At 48.8% G+C, this 19,931-nt stretch overlaps 1 protein-coding gene across 1 annotated transcript; it reads right to left on the minus strand.

Moving 5' to 3' along the window:
- Positions 1-866: 866 nt before the first annotated feature.
- Positions 867-13,790, minus strand: HSPB8 (heat shock protein family B (small) member 8). Its single transcript, XM_052654914.1, has 3 exons — positions 13,037-13,790; positions 7,090-7,153; positions 867-1,864 (listed from the first exon to the last, which is right to left on the minus strand). The coding sequence occupies exons 1-3, from the start codon at positions 13,401-13,403 to the stop codon at positions 1,705-1,707; spliced, it is 591 nt and encodes a 196-aa protein (XP_052510874.1). The 5' UTR covers positions 13,404-13,790; the 3' UTR covers positions 867-1,704.
- Positions 13,791-19,931: the final 6,141 nt, after the last annotated feature.

The raw sequence follows: 19,931 nt of genomic DNA on the forward strand, positions 1-19,931 counted from the left end.
CAAGAGACAAACTGAGTTCTATTAAGATTATTAGAAACCTGAGGGCAGCATTTATTTTGGACTTCTCAGTTGTACCCAAATAAATGCCCCTTTTTGCTTACATCAGTTGGAGTAGGGCTTCCTAGCACCTAGTGTAGAAACAGTTCTAACTGATGCACTGTGGTAGCATGCTTCCTACCACCATACTTTCAGGGTTCTGGGCTCCTGGCAGCATCAGTGTGTGGATTGTTGACTGCCCCTTTCCTCCTTCCTAACAGAACCTTGCTTTTTCAAGCAGCAATGTTCCAGGCCTCGAAGGACAAATCAATATTCATCTAAGCCCATCATGGCCATTCCTTTCTCTCTGCCAAGGACTGGCTTCAACAAACTCATGTGACCCAGTTTGGGTCAATGAAAAAAAAAAAAGACTGTTGAGAGAGAGCTTCTGGAAAAGAGCTTACTGATGAAAGAGAAAGTCAGACAAAAAGACTTTTTTACCCTTGCCTTCTCTTCCTGTCAGAGAAGGCAATGGCAACCCACTCCAGTACTCTTGCCTGGAAAATCCCATGGACGGAGGAGTACATGGCCATATGAGGTTGAGATGCTTGGAGCTGCTGCAGCCTTTTTGCAAACATGAGGATAGAACTTGTAGACTCATCAGAGATGGTAGAGAAAAATGATAGAAACACTCTGGGTTCTTGGTGGCATAACAGCTGAAAAAGTAATTCTGAAATCACTCATATCTAGACTTCTTGTAAAGTTAAGATATTTATGTCATTTAAGCCACAGTGCATTGAGCATTATTACTTGCTACTACAAGTACCCTAATTGATGTTGCATATCTAAGTGGTACAGCATTTAGTTCCCATCAAAACAACACACAAGGCTAATAACATCAGTTCCTTTTATTATTGTTTACTGTTATTTTCCCTAAACAACAGCACAATTCAAATAACAATGACACACACGTCCCACCCATATACACAATACCACTAGCCTGCCTGCCAGACTATTTGGCCTTTGCTTGGTTCCTGGCGGAGCTGTCTGGAGACAGCCCCCTCTGTAAAAATCCCGACTTGGACATAGGAGACACAAGAAAGGGGGGACGTTAACCAGAGAAGAAACTAAAGGACTTCTAAAGTCCTTGGGTAGTGCCAGCTTGGGAACATGCTATAAATGCCTGGGTAGAGGGCACACAGCACTGTCTGTTTTCATGTGGTTGCTGGATAAATCCCATATAGGGATATAAGACCTGTCTATAACCCTTTGTAAACCAGGGCTGCAGAAACACTGTGGGGTGAGCTACGAGGGCTCCATCAACCAAACCAAGGGGCAGGTATGGACATTGGGAGCCCAGAATGGGAATCCCGGTCCCCAGAGAAAAGCAACTCTTGCATTAGCTGCAAGATAAGATACAAAGTGAAATGTTATGTCCCCTTTTATTTGCTTTGCAACTGTAAAATGTGCAACATTTTCATCATGATAGAAAAGGTAAAGAAGGAAAACTCCCAGCATTTTGGCCTAATGCAATGGAGCATAACCTGTCAATTGCGCCACCTTGCAGAAAAACCTACTACTAACACTATCCAGGGAATCTGGTCAATCCACCCCGACCCCCAACATTTTAGCCACACTAAATCTATGAGTTCAGCTATAGTAATGTATCCTGGAATCAGAGAAGCCCAGGGGTTGGGGAGGGAACAAGGAAGGGCCAAGACTGGGGTCTCAGGTACAAGTGACTTCCTGGCCGTCTTGAGGAAGCTCGTTGTTGAAACTGCTCTCTCCAAACGGTGAGTAAGGGGGAACCTGGGGAGCTTCGATGATCAGCAGGCCTTCTGGGGAAAGGGAGGCAAACACTGTCACAGGATCCACCTCTGCAGGAAGCCTAGGGAAAATAGAAGATTCATTTATTATTCTTAATACAGCCAAACATTCTTTTATTCATTTGAAAGAAAATATTTTTGATATTGCCTGGTGGGATTATTATCAAAAATAATAATAATTATTATTATTATCAAAACAATAAATTTAATAATCGTAATCATTATTGTTATAAAAATAATAATCCCACCAGGCCATTCCATTACTATCCCTAATATATAGATGAGGCGATTGAGATCAGAGAGGTAAACTGATTTGCCCAAGGTAACACAGCTGGCAAGTAGCACATGGGAAGAGGATTGGAATCCTGGTCTCCAAACTCAAGAGTAGCTGATCATGACACTCCTCTGCCTCCCCTCCCAGGCATCAGACTTTTGAAAAAAAAAGTCCATGGTAGGGAAAGCCAGAAGGTTCAATCACCACAGATCTTCCCACCAGTCTAGGCTGACTCCACCTGTTGTAAATGCAGGGGTCTTGATGAAAGAACCAGGCAATAAAGTGACCCCATGCTGGTCATGGGCAGGACCCTTCCTGGAGGGGTTGGGGAGGTTTTTTGCTGTAAACAGCCACCTGTAGCCACATGAACTGCATCTACCAAGGAGATTCCTGATTAACAAGGAGCCTTTAGGGAAGGGTGGGAGAGAAAGGGAACTTAGGCAACTGCCAAGCCAAACTTCTGAAGTAGAGACAAGGCCAAAAGTTTGGACCTCCCTAACGGCAACCCACTCCAGTATTCTTGCCTGGAGAATCCCATGGACAGAGGAGCCTGGCAGGCTATAGTGCATAAGGTCACAAGAGTCAGACATGACTTAGCGACCAAACCACCACCACTGCTGGGGGGATGGGCTGACTCTGTTTAACCCTTTACATGCCAACCCCTAGGGCACCTGGGACATATGACAGGGCAGCCATGGTCCATAAGCATAGACTTCACAGGCAGGCAGACTGCAGTTCAAATCACACGTCTTCCTGACTGTGATCTTGGGTTAGTGATCTCACCTCTCTGACCACAGGAAAAGGTGGTTTAAAACAGCACCTATCTTTTAGGGTGGTGTGAGAATTATGTAGGATGATGAAAGCAAAGGGCTTAACACAGTGCCCGGCGCACAGGAAGCGCTCAACAGGCATCAGCTACCACACTGTCATTGCAGGCATCAGATGTACAAATGGGCACCTTGATAGCTGTCACTATTTTAGTATCATCACTGACCCATGAAATGTCAGCGGCCAAAAGGACATCAACTATCCAGGACAATGTTCCCATATTACACATGGGGACACTAAGGCCCCAATATGGGAACAGACTCATTCAAGGGCTCTTACCAGGTGGCCTCTATGTTGAACCCACTTGGTGGGAGAGCTATCCCTCCTTGGTCCTCTTGCAAAAGGGACCGAGGTTCAACAAAACCGGTGGGAAGATCTATGGTGACTGAACCTAAAGAAACTAAATCCTTTCATTTACAACTAAGGGAAAGTCTCAGCTCTGTTAACACAGAGCTTTAACATGGCTTTAACACCTCAACTTCTACCATTTCTTGATATTGTCTCTCTTTTAACAAAGAAAGAGCAGATCTGTGACTTAGGCCCTCAGGCAGGCAACACTGTCTAGTCAGAATTTAACCACGTTTTGCTTTGGGTTTATTTCACAATTGCCTTCTTGAGTGAGTGAATGTTTGACTGATGAGAACTGAACCTTATCAAAAGTGGGTTGAGTGAAAAGAAAAAAAAATCACAAGCAAATAATAGTATAGGGACATAACCACAGAAGGCAAAATAATAAATGAAGATGGTTTGTGAATGACTCATTTGGTCTCTCCTATCCATCCAAGAAGGAGGGCTTCCCAGGTGGCGCTAGCGGTAAAGAACCTGGCTGCCAACGCAGGAGACATAAGAGACGCAGGGAATAGATCCCTGGGTCGGGAAGATCCCCTGGAGGAGGGCATGGAAACTCACTCCAGTATTCCTGCCTGAAGCATCCCATGGACAGAGGAGCCTGGTGGGCTATGGTCCACAGGGTTGCAAAGAGTCGGACACGACCGACGTGACACACTTATGCACACGACCAAGTAGGAAGTTCACGGCTTTGAAGACGGGGAGACCTGCGTGCAATCCCAGACCTCCTCTTGTGGCCATGTGGCCTTAACTGAGGCCTGCCAACCTCTGAGCCTCAGTTTTCTAATCCACGAGATGAGCTGAAAAATACCAGCTCTCTGCGTGCTGTGCCAAGTCGCATCAGATATGTCCGACTCTTTGTGATCCTATGGACTATAGCTCGCCAGGCTCCTCTGTCCATGGGATTCTCTAGGCAAGAACATTGGAGTGGTTTGCCATTCCCTCCTCCAGGGGAATCTTCCTAACCCAAAGGTCGAACTTGTGTCTCTTATGTCTTCTGAATTGGCAAGTGGGTTATTTGCCACAGCATTACCCCAATACCTACTCTATAGGATTCTTTTAAAGATGGCATAAAATTAAACCTCTACATCTTAAAAAAAAAAAAAAGGCACCATTGTCTTGTGTCCTGTCTATGGAATGAGTTTTCAATTAAGAAACTTTTTTTTTTACGGTCCTCAGAGCTTGCATTAGATGCTTGTTTATTTATTTACTGGCGGTAGCATGTGGGATCTTAGTTTCCCAATCAGGGATTGAACCCACACCCCTTGCACTGGAAGCACAGAGTCTTAACCACTGCACCAGCAGGGAAGCCCCAAACCTCTACATCTCTTAGCCTGACGCTTGACACACCACAGGGGGCTGCAAATGGCAGATCAGATACCAGGGAAGCTGTGCAGCAAAGCCACTGAAGTCTGCTCTGGTTCTGGGCATCCTCTGTTGATGACTTTCTGCATTCCCTGGTCTCTCACTCCGGGGAGGTGTGGAAAAGCCCCCGTCTCCAGTCTTTGCCCTGCGCTGGACCTGACTTGCAAATCCCAGTCTCTCCCTCATCCAGTCAAAATGGGGTCTTTCCCAAGGGGATGTGTGTGTTGGGAAGAATCCCTAGCTGTGGGCAAGGCAGACGGCTGGAGCATCGTGTCTGGGAGGAAATCTCCAAAGGCCTCAGCTGGGTTTAAGGAGCTTCTCTAAACTCTAATGACTGGGGTATTTCCTGGGAGAGGCAATGAGACCTCTGAGATGGGGCTGGGGCCGTCCCAAACCCTAGTCCCGCTGCTTGGTGATGGAGTCGGGGCAGGGCCAGGAGGTCTCAGGACTCCCAGCTGCTCTTGTGTGATTCCAGTCTTGCTGAGTCTCTAGTAGATTAGTCCCCATGGGCTGAGCACTGAGTCTGTACACATTCTCTCACTCCCCATCCTAAGGGAAGGTGGAACAGAAGCCCAGAGCAGTTTAGCACGTGGCTCCAAGTCACCCACTCAGTCGTGGCGCCAGGACTCCCTACACCCAGAAGCGAGATTCAAAATATTTAATGACTGGCACAGCTGGACATTGACCAACTGGAATGGATGGATCCATGCCATGGTGATGGAGGAGGGTCCTGGGGGCTCTTTGGTTGCTGGAACACGGGGAGGTTTGGAGGGTTTGCGAACAGCATCGGGATGGTCAAGTGACCGAGGAGAGCCTCTGGGGGGAGGGTGGTCCTGGCCATGATTAGCTCAATATTGTAAAAACAGCCCAGCTCAGCTGCCGAGCCCCATTTGAGTAGTGGCTCTGCTTCCAGTAGCTTTAGGCATTTCTATCTGGTCAAGTAACTTGCAGCAAGCTGTTTTTTTTTCCCAGAGGCCTCAGAGATGGCGAGATCCATGAAAACGGCTGTCTTTAAAGATGATGAATTTGCTGACTTCTTTCTGGCTCAGTCCCTTTCACAGCTTTGACCTGCCTGTGACTCCATCCTGAGACCTTAGTTCAGTCTCTTAAAAGAAACATCAGCCTTCTTGCTCCCCTCCCATCTCTCTCGTCTCTCCCCATCTCTCCCCTCTCTCCCCATCTCTGATCTGGCTGTGGTACTAGGGGAAGGTGTGGGTCTTGGTGATGGCAGGCCAGCCAGGGAGAAAAAGTATCTGGCGTTTGCCTTATCAGGAAGTGTCTGCAGGCTTTTGAGTGCTCCAGAGGCGCCTGGTGGGTTAGGAATGGGCACATGGGGGGAGAGACAGGACAGTGGAAGCTTAAAGCTAAAAGCAGCCTCAGAATTTAGCCTGTGCCATCTGTCCAGACACAGGACAGCTTTGCTGGGGTGAGGGGAGGGGTTAAGATTCAATAACAACAGTAGTAAAAACAAACCGACACTTACGGGGACCTGCTGTGTGCCCACCACGAGCTGTGATCTCATTTCCTTTGTGGGTATCTCCACAAGGCTCAGCATCCCTTCCTTTTATGAATGAGGAAAGGGCACTCCTTGCTCAAGAACTGAGCATGGTGAACTCAAGAGTTCAAGGGTCTGTTTGGGGCTGTTATGAATGCTCATTGTAAGGACCCTGGGTGTATCCTTTCACCTCTGGGAGATTTAGTTTCCCCATAATACAAGGAGGGTACTGTCTCTTTTCCCCACGGCATACCTTTGCTACAAAGGTGAAATGGGGCTAGAAGAGACTTTAGAGCCAGAAGTGCACAGAGGGGTGGGGTGCCATTTAGGGGGACGAGGTGTCTGCGAAGCAGCCGGCCGCTGGCACGTCGCTGTGAGTCTTTTCTCCCTACAGGTATTGCCATCAGGGCCTCCGTCTGTCTTTGATTCTTTGACTCAGCCTGGTGGTGGCCTTCCTGCTACTTGCATGATCCCCCAGTCTCAGCCCTTCTCACTCCCCTTGGCAAAACTGGCCCTTCCTTTCTCCCAATCTCTCAGCCTCAGAGCCCTTCTAGGTAGTGAGTCACGAAGAGAGCAGGACACTTTCCAGCCGAATTCTTACGGGTGCCCTAGGGAAGGCCATGGGAGACTTGCAACAAGCAACCCTTGAAAGATTCTATTAGGAATTCGGAGGCATGATGTCACGTGGGTGGGTGAGTACCCCGATTTTCATGGAATCATGGACAAGTCGTCTTGCCTCTCCTATTCTTGAATTCTTCATCTACAAAATGAGATTGTTAATCCCACCTCACAGGGCACTGAGAAGAGGAAATGGCACCCCCCTTTCTGGGAACCCACTGTAGGTTTGTTTAACTTCTCACAGGGTTCAATTCCCTGCCCTGGGGCGGGTCTCTTGACGGAGAGATGCCCAAGAGGGGTCCCAGGCATGCTGCCCCCACTCCAATCCTCCCCTGAAATCCAACTGCCAGGTTACTTACTGGATTTTCTTTGTGAAGTTCTTGGAAACGATGCCACCCTCTTGCTGCTTTTCTTCGTGTTTACCTGGCAGGGAGAGGAAAGTCACAAGTCAGCGTCTGCGTCCTGTGGGCATCATTCAGGATTCGGCTCAGATGGGAATCCTGCCCTGGCCTCCTGTGTGGCCCGGGGCTTGGTCTAGAGGCTCCAGTTGTCTGAGCCTCTGGTCCCTCCTCTGCTAAGTGGACACTCTTGAAACCACCTCCCAGGCTGTTGTGCAGATGCAGTATGACAGCGGGTAGGTCAGGAGGCCTGGACCATGACTTGTAGGTGGTTAGGAGTGAAGACTCAGGAAATCACAGGGCTGGCGTCCTGTCTTCTAAGACCTTACACGGCACCTTCTAAGTCTCACATCCCACCCTTTGCCCCTAGCCAGCCAGGAGATCCTCGAGGCCAGCATCCCAGAGTGAGCGAGAGGATACAAGTCAGGCTAGTTTGCCAGCCCCCTGGGCTTTATAATGCACAGAGCCCTTTCCCAGCTCTGAGAACGGGCTTCTTTCTCCCGCAGTTACCGACGTGAAAACTCAGGCCCGGGGATGGGCCCAAGCTCACCCAGCGATGGTGTGGCAGCCCAGACTCAGAACCAACTCTTGGAAACTAAGCCGAGGACTGAGGTCTGCTGCCCCTCTGCCTGTTCCAGCTTCCAGTTAGTTCTTTGAGCCCCATTATCTGTACCTAGTCCTGAAAGAATTGCCTGGAAATAATGCATCCATCTCCAAAAACAAAACAGAAAACACCCAAAGGGTGTTTCCCTGAGAAATGACACAGGAAGCAACATGTATGTGAAATTCCCCCTGCCCCTCTTCCTCCTGGCCGGCAGACAGGGGCTTTTTCTCTTCCCTTAGGAAGGAAAAATATGAAATTACAAGAGGGCTGGCTGTCATATTGCAATTTATGTAACAAATTCTGAACCCTTTGGCCCCTCCCCACTCTTCGGTCTTTGCTTTTTGTTCTGTTTTTAAGGGAGAGAGTGTCTCTAATTTCTTTTTAAACAATGCGGATTAGAGCCCAGCAGAGTCATTAGGCTCCTATTATTATTCACTCCTCATTTGTGGGGCCACACTGCAGGGCCAAGAATGCTCATTTACCCAGGGACACCCTTCTGAGGGGCTTTGGAATCTAGACTGTAAATAACCTTGTGTAATACAATGTCTTACTGCAGTCAAGATTTTAAGCTGATAATTTATAGGTGATTACATTATTCATTACCTTTTTATTATTCATTATTCCTTTATTAATAACTTTTTCTATTATAACGCATGTGTATGTTTGAAAATGTAGAAAGACAATCAAAACCCTCCATAATTGCATCACCCCAAGAAAACTACATTTTTGTATACGTTCCAGATTTTTCTGTTACTGTGAAATGCATACATGTTATATAATATAGATGTATATCATCTATTTTATCAAAAATCATATTGTATGTTATGTCCGGAACTTGTTTTTTTCTCTTGCTGACCCATTATAATCATTTTTCCATATTACAGCAACTATTTGTCAACAACATGACTTTTTAAAAAATTAATTTATTTTTTAATTGAAGGATAAATGATTTACAGAATTGTGTTGGTTTCTGCCAAACATCAGCATGAATCAGCAATAGGTATATATTTGTCGAGAACATGACTTTTAATGGCTGCAGGGAAATATAAATTCATTCAGCCGATCCTTGGCTTTGGGGTATTGAGAGGGTTTTTGACGTTGGAAAGAACCTCACTGTGCTGAACATTCTTATAGCTAGATTGTCACACCCAGCCTGATGATTTCCTAGGATAAATTCCATGTTCTAGAATTTTGAAGGCTTGCTCTGTATGTCGCTAAATTTCTCTCAGGAAAGGCTGCATCAATGTAGTCTCCCACTAGCTGGGCAGAAAGGGCAACATTTATAGGAATTCGTTTTTAAACATGAGCGTCTGCCTAACCAGAACATACTCTTCTGCCAATGTGCTGCTGCTTGGAGCTTGCAGAGTTTATTCTGACCTGCCAAGTCCGTGACCACCAGCTGCCCAGTTCTGATACAGGCCCGGGGCCAAAGGAATACGGTCTGTCCCCTGGTCCACTCCCCAAAGCCTGGGCCTCCAGAGACCTGCTTCCCCTGGGGACAGGCCAGTGCCTCTGACTCAGCCCTTTTGCACACTTGATATCCTGGCAGTAATAAACAATGATGATGATGGTAAGAATAATAATAGCAAACTCTTTATATTGCGCTTTCTTGGTGTCTACCACTGTTCTAAGCACTTTACTGATATCAACTCTTAATCTTTCACAAAAACCTTAGGAAGCATTACCGTTTTGTGGATGGGGAAATGGAAGTTCAGAGAGGTTAAGTGATGTGCCCAAGGTCACACAGCTTGGAAGTGCTGGAGCAAAGACTCCAAGGCAGGGGTGTAGGTCGGGGTTTGAGTCTGCTCTGACATCTCCTAGCACTTTGCTCCGCTTCTCTGAACCTCAGTTTCTTCTTTTCTCCAGTGGTGGTGACAACTTTCTAATTATTGGGTACTGTGAGGAGCTAGTGAGAGTGAGTCACAGAATTGCTTCAGCAGTTGTAAAAGGGGGATGCTTCTGGCTTATTTTGATATTTGAGGAAAGAACTGGTCCTCAGAAACAAAATCTCTCTGTCTATGCTCTGCAAATAGAGTGTGCGGTTGGGGAGAGAATCTTTGAGCAAAGGCAGCTGCAAGAAGCAGGGCTGGGGGAGGGAGTTAGAGAGTGCTGCTAAGAGGCACCAGTTGAAGCTTAATTTGCATGTTATTTTAATATCTATTTATTGGGGCAGCTTAAGGATTATGACTGATTTTTAACTTTTTAATTTTGCTTTCCTATCTACATTTTCTACCATAGAACATTTTTTTTGTAAATAGGAAAAAAAAGCAATTATTATGAGTCTTTAAAAAATAAAAAAGAACTCATCTAGAAGCCAGGGGAAGCCAGGGGAAGCCCCTCACAGCCACTGAGAAATGTAGGTGCCAAGGAGCGGCATCAGCACTTCAGGGAAAGCTATTGGCCCAGCTGAAGAAAGGAGGTGCTGTTTCCAGGGAAGGCAGAGGCCCTGGGATTAAGGAAAAGGGGTGGAATAAAGCCTCGGGGCTTTCCAGTTCCTTCCTCCATCAGAGCCTGGCCCAGTGACCCATGAAGAGAACATTTCTTGGCTGGTGACTGTGGGGTGGGGGAGGGGTGTGTGTGAAGCATGATGGAAATCATCTAGTCTAGCAATTTCCAAACACTTCCCTGGACCTAGACACTCATGTGTGGTTGATAAGACAGGGCCGCCTTTCAGAGATTCATAAACTATTAGCGAATTCAAGGCTCTGATAAGTCCTGCAGTAAGGAGACCTGTTTGTAATTTTGCTTCATATGGTACCTTTGAAAATCCTGGAACCCCTCCTTCCATTTATTAGACTCCTAGTGATATCTTAAAACATGCCATTTGGCAAATACTGATCTAGTCCAACTCCTTATAAAACTAAGGGTACATGTGAGGCCCAAGAGGTGGTAGGATTTGCCCCAGGCCACTCTAGAAGCAGATCCTGTCATCCTGATTCTGAACTGTCTAAGCAGGCTTAGCTTTGAATTTCCGACCTTGTTATGGAGAAGCAGATGATCTCAGGTGACTGTGTCTGGGCCTCAGTTTCCTCAGCTGTTAAGTGGGTATATCAAATCTATGTATATTTTCTCAGAAGTCCATGTGAGGAATCAGTGAGCCAACACATGTCAGCCTTTAGCACCGTGCCCTGCATGAAGAGTTTCAGGAAGAATGGGTGTGTCATTAAGTGAGGTAGGAGGGGAGACTAGTCTGACTTTCTACATCCCTTGAAAATTGCTTTTTAAACGGAGTCCAGGATGTCAATTTGATTTTTAAAATCCAATTATAAGAATCTTTGTATGTACTCTCAGGGCACTGGCATTCTGTCAAGTCAAAGTTGCTAAGTGCACAGCTGTGAAGCATTTTCAACCTAAAAAGGCACTGTCTTGTTTTTGTCTTATTTAAGCCCCCAATGACCCCATTTTACAGATGTGGAAGCTGAGGCTCTGTGACTACTCGGAGCCTCTTGGATTAGTAAGGTACTCAGCTGGGATTGCAGCCTGGAACTCCCAGACCCTATCTAGAAAGGAAAATGAGAGAAAAAGTCCTCCAGGTTGGACAAAGGTCTCCTGGAGGGGCCACAGGGTATGGGAGACCCTCTACCCAGGAGTGGAAGCCTCTGAAATCCTAATTAAAACAAAGACAGGAGGAGCAGTGATAATAATCAACTTGTTTGTAGAGTACCAGGCAGACATTTTCAGCTCCATCTTACAGACACTCTGCATTTATTATCATAGACTGTGCATATTTCATCTTCCCTACAGCATTGCTAGTTGGATATTATTTACCCCCATTCTTTAGATGGGTAAACTGAGGCTCAGACCAGTGAAAAGACTTTCTTGTGCATATCCACCCAGAAAGTATAAACAGTGGTGGCGGGATTTGAGCCCAGGTCTCAGGGAGCATCTAGCAAGCATTCATTATGTATGTATATATGAATTGGGGCCTTACTTTGTGCCCAGCATTTTAATAACATCAACAACAGCAACAGTACCGATCCCTTGTGTTCTAGGCATTGTGTACGCAACTTTATACACATCATTTTTTGTATGCACTTAACATGTGTTTTCTCATTTAAGATAACAGTCCTCAGGCGGTGCAGCCATTTGAACCCCAATTTCCAGATAAGGAAACAAGGCACAGAGCAGTGGTTTCAGATGTCTGGCTCCGCAGCCAACTCAGGAAGCCCTGGCTGCCCCCCTCCACCAGCATAAGGCTCCAGTGTGCCTCCTAGCCCACCACACCCTCCAGAGTCTCTGATGTTTATAATTCTGTCTGGGAGCCTTTGAAACTGTGCCCCCCCCCCCGCCCCGCCCCTGAAGACTGCTCTGTTGGGGCTTGTCTCTGCCCAGCCTGTTTGCAATGGCTTTTATTGATTTTCCGGCCGGTAGAACTTGCCAGGAACCTGCTTTTTAATAGAATGTTAATTGGGACGGAAGAGACAGAAAGCTCCCCACCCCCCCTCGCCCACTGCTCTGCTTCACAGGGACTGAGTGTCCATCTCCTCTTTCCTGTTCCCCCAAACATTCCCTTTTCCAGAATGGGATGTGGGCAGGCCCCAACTCTGCCGGCTGCTGACTCACGGTGTGTCTTTGGACAAGTCCCCGCCTGGGCCTCAGCGTCCTCAGCAGTAAAATGGGACTAGCCCCCTCCACTTCTAAGGGCTGGAGTGAGTTGAGAGCAGGAATAGAAAAGCTGTAGCCCTTGGCACCTAGTAGGTGCTCAACATATCAATCCGCTTCTGACCTCCCAATTCCCCGACTTAACCTCTCTGCACTTCAGTTTCCTCATCTGTAAAAAGAGACAGATAAGACCTGCCTCTTCTGCTTGTGTTCACTGAGATGCCACAGGTAAAGCTCTGAGCATGGTGCCTGGTAGACATTAAGCGCCCAATCAAGGTTACCGCGTCATAGCTTTGTAACCGCGATTATGCCTCAGTTTCCTCATGTGGGACAAGGGGAAGGTGTTTCCCTTGAAATCTGAGCTAGTTACAGACACCCCCTTCTGGATTGTGTCTTGGTGTTGGGGTGCATGAACCCCGTTTCTTCTTTGTTTTTTTACCCCTATATCTATTATTCTTTACATTAAATTCTGTTAAAACAGGTAGTGTGGTTTCCATTTCCCAGCCTGTCGGCTGGTTGATGCTGCACCCAAAGGTTAAAACTTCTCCTGGGAGCTGGAAGAGAAGGGCTTTTCTGTAAAGATAACTTTTATGGGTTGCATTCCTGAGCCCTGAAGTCACCTGTGTCATGCTGTCATAGCGTCCCCTCTAAGGGAGCGTCCTCCCCACTCCCATTCTCTCCTTCTTGTCCTCCCCCACTCACCAGACACCTCCACGTATCCGTCCTTGGTCTTTACCATCAGCTCCTCCGGCTTAAAGCTGTGCACGTTGACACACACTTTCCAGGGCTCCCCGGGGAATGGTGGGGGGCTCCTGCCCTCAGCAGGCACCCCAAATCTGGTCATGGCAGTGGGCCCCCGGGGCACCATGCCCGACCTCAGGGTCCCCGGCCAGGCGGAGGAGAGTCGAGGCAGGGCCCAGTCAGGCCAAGAGGCAGTCAAGTCGTCGGGGAAGGGGTCCATGCCAAAGCCATCGTCCAGCAGGCGGGAGGACAGGGGCGAGTCCCGGAAGGGGTCTCGGCGCCGGCGGCTCGTGTAGTGGCAGGGGAAGGGCATCTGACCGTCAGCCATGGTGGCTGCTGAGCTGAAGGGGAAACAGAGGCTCAGAGAGAGGGAGCCACCTGCCCAAGGTCACACAGCAAGGTGAGGTGGGTGCGCTGGCCTTCCAAGCTTATTCTTCAGATTCAGAACCATCCACTGCCAGGGACAGAGGCACACGCTTGGCTGGGGTCCGAGCCCCCAAAGACACTCTAGCCACCGAAGGCGACCTCCGGTTGCTCCAGCAGAATTCTCAAGGACCCCTCTCCACACAGCCTCACCGGAGATCAGCCAGCCGCCACTGTCCTCCCAAGCCGTCCAGGCTCCCAGCCAGAGCCACTGAGTGAAGCCGAGAGCTTAATAAACCCGCGGACGCAGGCCTAGAAACTTCTCCTTGCTTCTCGTGGGCTGGGCGCCTTCTATTTATTGCTTCTTGGGGCTGGCGGCGGGTTTTGTAAACGCCTCCTGTCACAGGAGTATTCGGAGGTGATGAACCAGCCGCAGAGAATCCGCGGAGGGGGACAGCTGGGCTCCCCGGGGGCTGGGAGGGGCCTTCTCTGCTTCTCCGGACTCTCCTCCCCCAGCTCGGCTCAGCCCCGCCCTCTCCGCCGCTCCCTCGCCCGGAGCCCGCCCGCCCCTAGCGGGGCACTATGGCCCGGCTATTAATAACCCTGCCTGGGTGAGGGCTCAGGTCACCCTCTGGAAATACCTTCCCCAGAGCCTGCTGCGTCCTGCCTCCTCCCTGGGGACCCGCGGAAGGGGAGGAGAGAGACTCCGGAGCGCAGTGGATTTGAAGGCAGATGGCCCTGGGTTGCCATCCCCTCTTTCAAGCCTTTAGCATCCTCAGGCTCTCAGTGCTTGCCTTCTGAGGGGAATACCATTCTCCGCAGGTGGCTCTGAACTATCTGCTTTCCCACCTGTGAAGTGGATGTAACAGTAGCTTCCTGACGAATGTGTCATCCTCCTTAAAACATGTAGCAAACCATCACTTTTATGTTTTCAATGTTGACTCTCAATTACATAATGCTTGCTAGGTGCCAGGCTCTGTTCTAAATGCTTTACACACCTTAACCTGCTTTATCTTCACCATCAATCCCGTGAGGTGAGGGTACCATGCTGATCTCCCCAATGGTAGCTTCTCTCATGGTGAGGACAATTAAGCATGACAGTTACCAAAGGTGCTGTATTCAGGCAGGGTTTCTGGTCTGATTTTCCAAGCCCAGAGAGGGCTTGTTTGCTAGATTCTTCTGCCCCTCCCATGTAGCTTAGAGAATGAATTTGTAAATTATCCTTTGACCTCAGTGCCCCTAGAGCTTGGGTTTGTCTTTGATCTGTGCCTAGCAGGTGTGCAGTCTGGGGCTTGCCATTGACCCCTCTGTGGGCTTGGGGTCTGGGTCCTGCCATCTTCATGGGGTGGGGTGGGGAGGGGGGTTAAGGAATTCAGTGAGTCATTGGTTGAGAAATCAGTTCGGTATTAAGCAGGGCGCACATGAGGTAGTTTGCTAAAAATAATAGTATGGAGGATGACAACATCCTCATCGTTTGCTGTCCCTGGTACACCTGCCACGGGGCTGCACAGCGGTAGGTGGTGTAGCCCTAAACTCTCACAAAGGCACCATGGGCACTGTCGCCATGCCCATTCTGCAGGTGAGGAAGCACAGGAAACAGAGCCTGGGCCCACTGCTGGGGCAGGGGGTGGGGCCTGGGTAGGAACCTGCAAGTCTGTGCTGAGCTGACCGACCCAGACACCACCGCCTTCCTCCTGGGCTGAGAGAGGGAGACGGCGGCACCCTCATCCCAAGTGACCGCGGTGAAATCATCGAGCTGGAAGCTTCAGGCTGACGTCACATCAGGCACAGAGGCCTCAGCTCTCTCTGTAATTGCAGCAGGGCGAGGCTGGCTGGGTGTGGAGCCAGGATGGGGAGAATCACTGCATGACACACAGAAGAAGGCTGGCCCCGTCTGCAACTTGGGTGGGGGTTGGGGGGGTTTCCGAGCCAGGGTGGGGGTGGCAGGATCCCGAGGGAGTGAGTTTTGTGTGTGGGCTGGAGTGGGTGGGCTCCGGCATGTGTGTTTCTGTGGGGATGGGGCTCTGTTTCTTGTTTATCTGTGCCCAAGTCTGCTGATGGGTGTGTTCTAGAAGACTCTGCTTCTCTTTCCTCCCAGACTTCCCTTCCACAAAGCCTGGGGAGTAGGGGGGGACACACACTCGAGGACCTCATCTACCTTCTCAAAGATGATTGCAGCTTCCAGGCCCGCAGGAGGGAAGGGTCGCGGTGCAGCTAGGAAATAGCAATGGCAATCATTACCATTTATCTGGCACTTCTACGGGGCTTCATTGGTGGCTCAGACAGTAAAGAATCTGCCTGCAATGCGGGAGACCAGGCTCAGGAAGATCCCCTGGAGAAGGAAATGGCAACCCACACCAGTACTCTTGCCCGGAGAATTCCAAGGACAGAGGAGCCTGGTGGGCTACAGTACGTGGGGTCACAAAGAGTCGGACAGGACACGTCTGAGCAACTAGCACTTTTGTTCTAAGCACTTTATGTATATTAGCTCAGCTAATCCTCCCTACAACTCCACAGGGAAGGGACTTTTATTATTCCCATTGAACGGATGGGGAAACTGAGGCACATTGTGAGGATATGTGTCTTCCTCGTGTCTACATATCCAGTGAAGTGGCAGAAGTTTGGCTCCCGACTCCTCTGCTCTACTGCCTCTTGCAGTCATGGTGACTGCTCACATTTATTGAGCACTATGTCCTAGGCCCTGTGCCCAGCACTTTGTTCAACACTTAAGTGAACCTCCAGGGTTCAGAGAGGTGAAGCCACCTGTCCTGGACCACACAGCTGAGTGAGGATTGGAACTTGAGCCAGTGGGACATGGGAGTCTACAGTAATTACCAGAATGGGACAATGTTGCCCAGGCCCTGTTTTGGTGACCTTCCTACATGCCTTCTGCCCCGTTCCCCATTGGAGGCTTGCTGTATTTGTGGTTCAGGCCAGCCTTCTGCTTTGGGAAGCTGAGCAGAGAGGCAGCTGCTGGCCCTGCTGACGGGCACCCTGGAGAGGAGTCAGCAAACACACATGGAAAGTAGTCAGCAAGCCCCGAGTGCTGTCAGCAGGCAGGTGAAAATATGGGGTCAGCTCCGGGAAAGGCTAGGGTGGGGGTGGGGCCTCCAGGCTGGCTCTTGGGGAAGGCAAAACCCCGGTGGGGCTGGGGAGGGGGCGACGTGAGACCCCAAGTCCTGGAACAAGGGTTCTCTTGGCTGCTGTCTTCTTGGAGCTTTCACATGGGAAGGGCCACAATTAAGCCTCAAACAGACTGCCCAGGGGGAGGGTGACATCACTCTGCACTATGGAAAGTGGGGCCCTGGGAGGAGAAACGGCAGCCCGAAGTTGCACAGGTAGTGCCAGACGAAGACCCAGGCTCGTCAGCTGCCCGATTCTGTGCTTTTTTCCTTTCCACTGCAGTGAGAAACCCAAGTTCCTCCCTCCCCAGGCTTTGCCCCTTCACCTTCAGGTCCAGCCACGATGGGGGAGGGGGTGCTGTGGGAGCTGAAGGGGGTTGTTTTGTGAATCCCTCTGACTCATGGCTTTCTGGATGTCATTTATGCCTAAAGTTTCATCTACAACTCCAGGGGACTCTTGTTCTGGGTGTGGAGGGAGATTCTGGCACCCCTTACATTCACTCAGCCTCCAGGTCCAGGAAGACCCAGCTCTGCGTTCCCTCTCTCGGACACCCCCAGAGCCAGCTCATTCCCCAAAAAATAGGGAGCAAGTCTTTTTTCCTTCCTTTTCTCAGCTCCTCTGTGAATGACAGAAAGGGAATTCCCAGCATCTTCAGCTCCTTAAGGCACGACCCTTGTGTATCTTGTTCCCAGCAGCATCCCCTGTGCCTAGAAGGATACCTCATGCATTCGGGGGGGAAAGGAGATCTTGGCCCAGTAGGTGATGTCTCATAACATCATCTATTGTGTCTGAACTGCCTCGCTACATGGGATAGACTCTACACACAGTGACAGTACTGGAATATTCATTAAACTTCCCTGAGTACTTAGAAGGTGCCAGGAACCAAGCGGAATGCTTTCCAAGCGTGTCTTTGTTTAATTGTCACAACAGCCCTCCCACCTCGAGGTTTGTACTATCATCAGCCCCATTTTACAGATGAGGAAACTGAGGCTTAAGGCATGATGTGACTAGTCCGAGGCCACCAGCCTCTGGGTTCTGAACCCAGATGTGTCTGAAATTCAAGATCAGTGCTCTTTCTTCTTTTTATTAATAAATAAAAAAACAACCCACATAGTCCCTCCCTAAACCAGTCCATGCCCTCCTCCCATGTAGGTAATGCTTCTTTATTAAGCTCTAGCTTCCTCCTACCAGACTCCAAAATTCTCTCCATACTGCTTCCTCTAACCACCTCTAAAGGTAATTATAATAATCCTAATGTAAATAGCAAAATGTAACATTTTGTACTAGTTGTGCTTTTTGTATCGACCTATTTAATCCTCAGCCAAATTGCTCCAAAGTTAGTGTCATTATCTCCATTCTCAGATGATACTACAGATGGAGCACAGAGAGGTTAAATAACCCTTCAAGGTTACAGAGCTACTTCGTGGTGGCAGAGCTGATATTCAAAATCCAGGCAGGCTGGCTCCAGAGCCTGTGCTCCTAATCACTTCATCATTCTGTGAATAACGACAATCAGAATAACAAAACAGTAATGATCCCACCATTATTCAAGACATGTTAAGTGTCAAGCTTTGCTAAATGCTTGGTATGTCTTCTCTCTTTTCATCCTCATAACAACCCTAGAAGGCAGGATATTGTTAAGCCTAGGATATTGTAAACTCTGTTTTATGTTGAAACGTCTAAGGCATAGAGTCAGATCTGTGCTGATTGGTTTCTGAGGCTGTACCTTCAACTGCCCAGTGAGCCGGGCCACCTGGAACCCACTGTGTGCCCAGCCAGAGCACCAGCTCTCCAAACCCAGCCAGATCCAAGAGACCACAGCTGACCTGCAGGTCACGGCCCACCCCTCCCTCCACCTTCTCCTCACTGGGCCTTCCTCTCTAGAACTTTCTGACAGTCCTTCCAGACCTTCTCAGTAGAATGACACCAGAACACACTGATATTTGGGAGCCTGGAGGCTGCCTGGGATAAGCCATCTTGGTATACATCAGACCCTGATTTGAGCCCTGTTAGCTGTGCTGCTCCGGGCAAGTGTCTTAGCCTCTCTGAACCTCTGTCTTGCCAGCTGTAAAACAGGGATGATAATATTACCTATATCACAGCGTTATTGTTTGCACAGATTATGAGGGGACATGGTTGGGGAGGTGGGTGTGGGCCAGATGATGTAGGGCCTTGTCGACCCCACCAAGGAGTTAGACTTTGTCTTGAGCACTCTGTTTTTTAAATTTTGTTTGGCGCTGCACCTCAAGGCACGTGGGATCTTCATTTCCCAACCAGGGACTGAACTGTGCCCCCTGAAGTGGAAGCTTTGAATCTTAACCACTGTACTACCAGGCAAGCCCCCTGAGTACTTTGAAGATCCACTGACCTGTTGGGAGAGGGAAGGTGATGTGATGAGATGTGAGTTCTAGAAAAATCAGCAGCTGCTTGTAGAGAGTGGAGTATGGGGCGAGACTCCAGGGAGGCCAGCAAAGAAAATTGCTGCAGTTAGGAGAGGCAAAGGTGAACACAACCCTCAATATAGTAAAGAGAAGCATCTTGAGCACGTGATTGGATGGGAGGGGAGGAGAGGGTTGCATCAACTGCATTGCCCAATTTTTCGATCTGGGCAACTGGGTGGATGGTGGCGTCATCCAATGACATGTGAGGATGAGCAGATGAGGGGAGTGAAGAGACTCAGTCCGTTCATTTACTCATTGATTCATTCACTCTGTATTTATTACGTTCTTATGCACACAGCACCGGCCTGGGGGGGTAGAGAAAGCAATGAATAAGGCAGAGGTCTCTGCTCTCACATCTATCAACAAGCACATAATCAAATCAACAATTTAAACAATTTTAGATGCTGAAAAATTTTACGGAGGAAGTAAAGGCTGTTGGATATGTTTCTGATCTGATTTCCTGCTCCCATTTACCCCTGAGGTGAGGTCCCCGTGGCTTTCTTTCTGCCCTTGGGACAAAAGAGTCATACGTATTTCCATCCAAGGACCTTCCCACCGCCTATGACACTTCTCCCCAGATCTCCGTACTTCTGGTTTCTCACTTAATTGGTGTCTCTACTTAAATGTCACTCACTCAAACAAACCTTCTCCTATCATGTTCTCTCACATCAGCTGGTTTCTTTTTCCTCAGAGCCCTGGCTACTAACTGACAGTGACATCTCACCACTCTATTATTATGACTTTGTATCCACCTCTTCTATTAGAACGAAAACTTCATGAGGGCTGAGTGTGGGGACTTTTGTCGTTTAGGGCTCTGTCCTTGGCACATGAAACAGAGTTTGGCACATCGTTGGGATTCAGTAAAATTCCAGGCACTTGGTAGGTAGCAATAACACCACTGTGGTTGCCCATGTGACTAGCCTAGCCCG

The sequence above is a fragment of the Budorcas taxicolor genome, chromosome 17 (assembly GCF_023091745.1).
Source record: "Budorcas taxicolor isolate Tak-1 chromosome 17, Takin1.1, whole genome shotgun sequence".
NCBI lineage: Eukaryota > Metazoa > Chordata > Mammalia > Artiodactyla > Bovidae > Budorcas > Budorcas taxicolor.

Excerpts from the sequence above, each read along its gene's own strand:
- HSPB8 (XM_052654914.1), bottom strand. The coding sequence starts at position 13,403 with ATGGCTGACGGTCAGATGCCCTTCCCCTGCCACTACACGAGCCGCCGG. Across the intron at positions 7,154-13,036 it reads CGGATACGTGGAGGTGTCTG|GTAAACACGAAGAAAAGCAG; the intron begins GTGAGTGGGGGA and ends TCTCCCTGCCAG. Across the intron at positions 1,865-7,089 it reads AACTTCACAAAGAAAATCCA|GCTTCCTGCAGAGGTGGATC; the intron begins GTAAGTAACCTG and ends TATTTTCCCTAG.